This window comes from Nicotiana tomentosiformis, chromosome 12, assembly GCF_000390325.3.
Source record: "Nicotiana tomentosiformis chromosome 12, ASM39032v3, whole genome shotgun sequence".
Taxonomy (NCBI): domain Eukaryota; kingdom Viridiplantae; phylum Streptophyta; class Magnoliopsida; order Solanales; family Solanaceae; genus Nicotiana; species Nicotiana tomentosiformis.
In genome coordinates, this window is record NC_090823.1 from 29975825 (window position 1) to 29982373 (window position 6549).

Here is a 6549-nt window from a genome sequence, read left to right on the forward strand (position 1 = left end):
CCTTTTCCAATTCAACCTCACTCTGCTTCTTCTGACTCCTTGTAGCTCTTCCTCTTGTAGGAGGAGTCACTACAAGGATAGAAGAGGCAGCCTTTCTTTTCTTGTTTGCCCTCGCAGTGCCAGGAATTTTAACTCATGAACTCTTTTTCCTTTTAGGATTGTAACTGTCAGACACTCATCTCAATTGGTCTTCAAAGGGTTCCTGCATAGATGGAACAAGTTCTTGAAACCTCTTCCTCAACCTAACCAACCCCACAGCAGCTTCTCCAGACCTACTTCCCTCTTTTTCTCTCACGCTTTCTTCTTCTCTACCATATTCCTCACTCCATACTACCACAGCTCTTGTTTCTTCAGTCAAACCAATAGGAGTGGGTGAAGATTCGGCCACTCCTTGTCCCGTTCCCCTCACATCTCCTTGAACACCGTTATTCTCTGTTTCTTTTCTTTTTTTATTTTTACCACCAATTTTCCCAGACTCAGTGGTCTCTACCCCAGCCACAATTCATACAAGAACAAATCTATTTTCCAAATTTACAGCAACCTCATAGATTACTTCAGATGTAAATTTTGGACCATATGTTACCTGCTCTGTTTATGATGAAACAATTTCTTCCCCCCAGTTGTAGACTTGAAAGAATCTTCAGATTTTTGAAGTTCATCTTCCTGACTTTCCTTCAGTTGCTCATTGATTTTCTTGATTTGTTCTCCTCCAGTGACTACTTTGTGAGAAAGCATCTTAACTCTTCCTTTCTTAGAGATATGGGTGGTTGAGGGTGTGGTTGAAGGAGTGGGTGTGTATTCTTTGGGTGGTGATGAGGTATTTTCAGAGGTGTTAGCCATTGATGGTTAGAGGATGAGAGAAGTTGAGTATGTGTGTGTTTAGAAGATGAGAGAAGATAGAGAGAATTGTTTGGCTGCCAAAAATTTAGAACTAAAGCAATAACTAAGGCCTAATCAATTTAAAGAGGAGGAGTTTAATTAGGTAATAGTAGCTTTTTCAGAAGCTCAGAAGTCTAATTAAACTGGGAGTCAGTTTGAAAAGACGTTGAAGACACTCCAGAGAATCTAGGCTTTTATTGCGTTTTGGGACTCTATTTGGATGAAAGTGGTTCATTTCTTAACAGATAAGCTGAAGGAGGTTAAGATTAAATGGGACTCTCCTTTTGATCATAATCCAAATATAATTATTTCAAAATATACAGAGTGGAGAGTACGTACCATGTAATCTTGATGAACTGGGTTCTTCACTAAGAAATATCTTGTGTAAGTCTGAATTTTCCAAAAAATCAAAGATATTATCATTTGAGATTAATGAGATATTTTAGCACATGGCATAAGAGTATACTAGAGAACGTATGAGACTGAGCAAAATCTAGTCTAATTATGTACAAAATTTACAAATTTCCTAACCAAATTTTTGAGTTAGAACTGGTTCCTTTTAGGTGATCTTAATCATCCCTAATTCTAACATGTTCCTTTCAAAGTGATCTCTACTTAGATCTTTTGTGAAGATGTCATCTATTTGATTGTCAGTAGCACAAAATTTCATAGTGATCAAACCATTTTCATAGTTGTCCCTTAAAAAGTGATGTCTAACATCTCTGTGCTTAGTTCTCTTATGATAACCCAGGTTCTTGATCATACTAATTGCACTAGTGTTATCACAAAAGATGAAAATACAGACTACATCAATCCCAAAGTCCATTAATTGATGTTTGATCCACAGTAATTGAGCACAACGTGAGGTAGCATCAACATACTCAGCCTCAACAGTAGATAAAGCCACAAAAGTTTTCCTTTTGGTGGCCCAAGACACAAGTCATGATCCAAGAAAGTGTGCCATACGTGAGGTGCTCTTTCTATCAATAAGAAAACCTGTATAATCAGCATCAACATATCCCACTAAGTTAAAATTACTACCTTTGGATACTATAGACAAAGGTCTGTGGTGCCTTTTAGGTATTTCAACATCTTCTTGACATCATTCAAGTGAGACTCCTTTGGATTTGCCTAAAATCTAGCACATAGGCCTACACTGAAAAATAATGTCAGGTATGCTAGTAGTAAGATATAACAAAGAGCAAATCATTCCCCTATACAACTTTTGATCAATAGATAACCAGGTTCATCTACATCCAATTTTGTGGTTGTTGCTATAGGAGTATCAATTTCTTTGGAATCTTCCATTTTAAAGCTTTTAAGAAACTCTTTTACATACTTCTACTCATGGATTATAGTTCCATTTGAATTTTGTTTAATTTGTAAGCCTAAAAAGAAATTAAGCTCACCCATCATACTGATTTCAAATTCACTCCCCATTAGTTTAGCAAATTCTTTATTTAACTTATCAGTATTTGCTCCAAATATTATATCATCAACATATATGTGAACTACCAAGAGATCTTTATCTTTCACTTTCAAGAATAAAGTATTGTCAATTTTAACTCTCTTGGAGCCTGCTTGAGCCCATAAAGTGCTTTTTCAAGTTTGTACATATGATCATGACATTCCTTGCTTTCAAAGCCCAGAGGTTGCTTGACAAATACTTCTTCCTTTAGATAGACATTGAGGAAGGAACTCTTGACGTCCATCTAATGGAGAGTGAATTACATGTAAGCAGCAAAGGCTATAAGGAGTCTAATTGCTTCCAGTCTTGCAACTGAAGCAAAGGTCTCATCATAGTCTATGCCCTCCTCTTGACCTCCAGCTTAGTGCTCAACTTTTCTTTCCTGTTGTGCATCTTATCATTCTCTTCCAAATTCCTTTCACCTCTTTGTTTTGTATGCTCGTTTGTAGCCACTCTAATATCTATTCTAGGCATAATCTAGCATAACAACATTCAAAGAAGATATTTTTCACTAATTCATTATAGTTCCCACATAGCAGACATAGACTATCTTGGCCGATCCCTAATTTGAACAATTTGTCTTTAGTCAGTAAACTCCTATGCGTGGCAAGCCAGCATATGAAGCTATGTTTTGGCGTGTTGGAATTGTTCCAAACCAATCATCTCCGGCCATACTTCAGAGATGCCTTTTCGTCACTTGTATCCACTCCTTACATATAGTACATTTTTTTGTTGTCGAAAGCCATCCATTTTGTATATATTCAGCACTGAATTTGTCTCTAATAAGGTATACATTTTTCCAATTCCAACAACGTAGTGTCTACAGGTAGAGAGTATTACCACCAGTTACTACCTTTAAGGTAAATATAGTTGACCCACTTTACCCACAAGTTGTTCCATACGTACTTAGTCACAACTGCTTCATTCTAAATAGTGCAATCAATTATCCCCAATCCTCCTTCTTGCTTAGGTAGACAAACTATATCTCAAGCTACCAGTGGTCCCCTATTTGTTTTTGCTTTTCCTCCCCATAAGAAATTCAGGCAGACGCTTGTGATTGCTTTCAAACATGAAAATGGAAGCCCGGTAGCTATGTACATACATTAGCACAGAATTGATCAATTGTACTCGAGGTGCATAAAATAAGTTTCTTGACCCCCAAGTTCTCACTCTGCTGCAGATTCTTTCCACAAGCATTTCACATTCCACTGAAGCTAACGTCTTAGGTGAGATTGGAACTTCCAGATATCTAACGGATAATATACTGTTCCCTTCTTATACCTTGTTAGTTCACAAAGATCTTTCATATATTGGCCATCCATATTAGCACTAAAGATATTAGATTTACCTGTACTAGTAGTTAGGCCTGGGGTATTTGAGAAAGTTTGCAGCCCTCTGTGCAACTGTACTACAGCCTGGAAATACCCATTACAGAATATCAGCACATCTTTAGTAAAGAAGAGGTAGTTCTGATGTTTTATACTTCAATGCCATACAATAGGGGGTGATTTGTGTGGTGTCCAATTTTTGCGTGCACTAATTATAGAAGGACCTGGTTCTTCTATGTGTTCCTTATACTACTGTTGTAGGAATAGTGAATGAGAAAAGTAAAAATCACAAGTATTTTTACGTGGAAAACACCGAGTTGAAAAGGTGAAAAAACCACGACCTACTACTCAGTAGAATTTTTTCCAACACTTCAGTAAATCATTGAGTCAAAATAACATTTACAAAACTCTTTATAAACCTAAGGATTACCTCTAATCCCGTTGTGGCAACCAACCTCTAATTGTTGCGATAACTTCAAGTTAACTCTAACTTGAATACACAGTGTACCTAATACAATTGCCTCTAGATAAAGCTGAAAGGTACAATTTAAAAAGCCCTACTACAATTGAACTAGAATAAATGACAGACACTTGGAACTGTTTTTCTATCTGGTTCATGTAGCTTCAGATTCGTACACTTGAATCACACAAGAATTGCTTGCAAAATCCCTTGCCATTTTGTTCTCAACTCAAGTTTAACTTCAACTTTTGTGCGTGCCTGTAAAATGAGAACATCCTGCAATATATAGAGTTAGTAGAATAGGAAATAACTAGAGTTCTAATACTATACTCTTCCATGGTGGAAGAGTTCTAGTTATCTTCAACTTCTAACTCCTCCCTTATCTAGGATAGAGTTCTCTCGAGTAAGGAGTCCTTCTCCTTATCATTTATGAAACCTTTTCGTTTAAGAGATATCAGATATAACCACTTAAGCTCATCTCCTTCACGTGCATACATTGTGCTTGAATTTGTTCGTGTCTGTGTACATTGTGTATGGACCTGGTTCATGTTTGAGTTCCTTTGTCAATCATCAAAACAAACTTCAGATGGGCCAGCAGGTTCAACTTGAGCCCTTTTTATTTTGTATGAAACGCAAAGCCTGTTTTGGTGGTTACCAATTTCATGATTCGAGTGAAATATTCCATGAAGATAACAAAAGTAGGGGTGATATTGTATCCCCCTGTCTTAGCTCCCTTCTTCCTTTTATGCATCCATATACCCCACTACATTTGATAAACATCATCTCAATAAATAAGAAATGCGAGAATTAAAAGAATCTCTGTTGGCCCAAGTAAGTTTGTTTTGATGATTGACAAAGGAACTCAAGCATGAACCAGGTTCATACACAGTGTACACAGACACGAGAAAATTCGAGCACAAGGCATGAACTTGAAGGAGATAAGCTTAAGTTGTTATATTTGATATCTCCTGAACGAAAAGATTGCATAAGTGATAAGGAAAAGGACTCCTTACTCGAAGAGAACTCTATCCTAGATAAGGGAGGAGTAAGAAGTTGAAGATAACTAGAACTCTTCCACCATGGAAGAGTATAGAATTAGAACTCTAGTTATTTCCTATTATATTAACTCTATATATTGCAGGATGTTCACATTTTAGACGTCAAAGTTAAACGTGAGTTGAAACTAATATAGCAAGGTATTTTGCAAGCAATTCCTGTGTGATTCAAGTGTGCGAACCTGAAGCTACATGAACAAGATAGAAGAACCAATTCCAAATGTCTGTCTTTTATTCTAATTTCATTGTAGTAGGGCTTTTGAGTTGTACCTTTCATCTTTATCTAGAAGCAATTGTACTAGATACTTCGAGTGAAGTATTCAAGTAAGAGTTAATTTGAAGTTGTTGCAACAGCTAGAGGTTGATTTTCACAAAGGGTTAGAGATAATCCTTTGGTTTACAAATAGTTTTGTAAATGTTGTTTTTGGCTCAGTGATTTAGTGAAGTGTTGGAAAAACTCCTACTGGGTAGTAGGTCATGGTTTTTTCGCCTTTTGAGCTAGGTATTTTCTACGTAAAAATACTTGTGTTCTTTACTTTTAGCATTTATTATTACGCTACAGTAGTATAAGGAACACATAGAAGAACCAGGTCCTTCTATAATTTGTGCTTGCAAAAATGTTGCTAAGGCTTTGCAGGATGCGGACTAGATGAATGCAATGCAAGATGAACTCAACCAATTTGAAAGAAGTCTAGTTTGGCATCTGGTACCAAGAACCAAGCACATATCAGTAATTGGCACAAAATGGGTCTTTAGAAACAAACTTGACAAAGATGGAACAGTTACAAAGAACAAGGCAAGATTGGTGGTTCAAGGATATAGTCAAGAGGAGGGCATAGACTATGATGAGACGTTTGCTCCAGATTCAAGATTGGAAGCAATTAGATTTCTTATAGCCTTTACTGCCTACATGGAATTCACTCTCCATCAGATGGATGTCAAGAGTACCTTCTTCAATGGCTATCTAAAGGAAGAAGTGTTTGTCAAACAACCTCCTAGATTTGAAAGCAAGGAATGCCCTGATCATGTGTAGAAGCTTGACAAGGTACTTTATGGGCTCAAACAGGCTCCAAAAGCATGGTATGAAAGATTATCAAAATTCTTGCTTGAGCATGGCTACAAGAGAGGTAAAAGTGACAATACTTTATTCTTGAAAGAAAAAGGTAAAGATCACTTGGTAGTTCAGATATGTGTTGATGATATAATCTTTGGAGGAATTACTGATAAGTTAATTAAAGAATTTGCTAAACTAATGGGGAGTATATCTGAAATAAGTATGATGGGTGAGCTCGATTTCTTTTTAGGCTTACAAATTAAATAATATTTAAATGGAACTATGATCCATTAGCAGAAGTATGT

At 36.6% G+C, this 6549-nt stretch overlaps 1 protein-coding gene across 1 annotated transcript; it reads left to right on the forward strand.

Annotated features, from left to right (window-relative positions):
• The first annotated feature begins 5839 nt into the window (after positions 1–5839).
• LOC138902413 (uncharacterized mitochondrial protein AtMg00820-like) lies at positions 5840–6223 on the forward strand. Its single transcript, XM_070190279.1, has one exon. It carries the CDS (start codon positions 5840–5842, stop codon positions 6221–6223), a length of 384 nt encoding a protein of 127 aa, XP_070046380.1.
• The last annotated feature ends 326 nt before the right edge of the window (positions 6224–6549 follow it).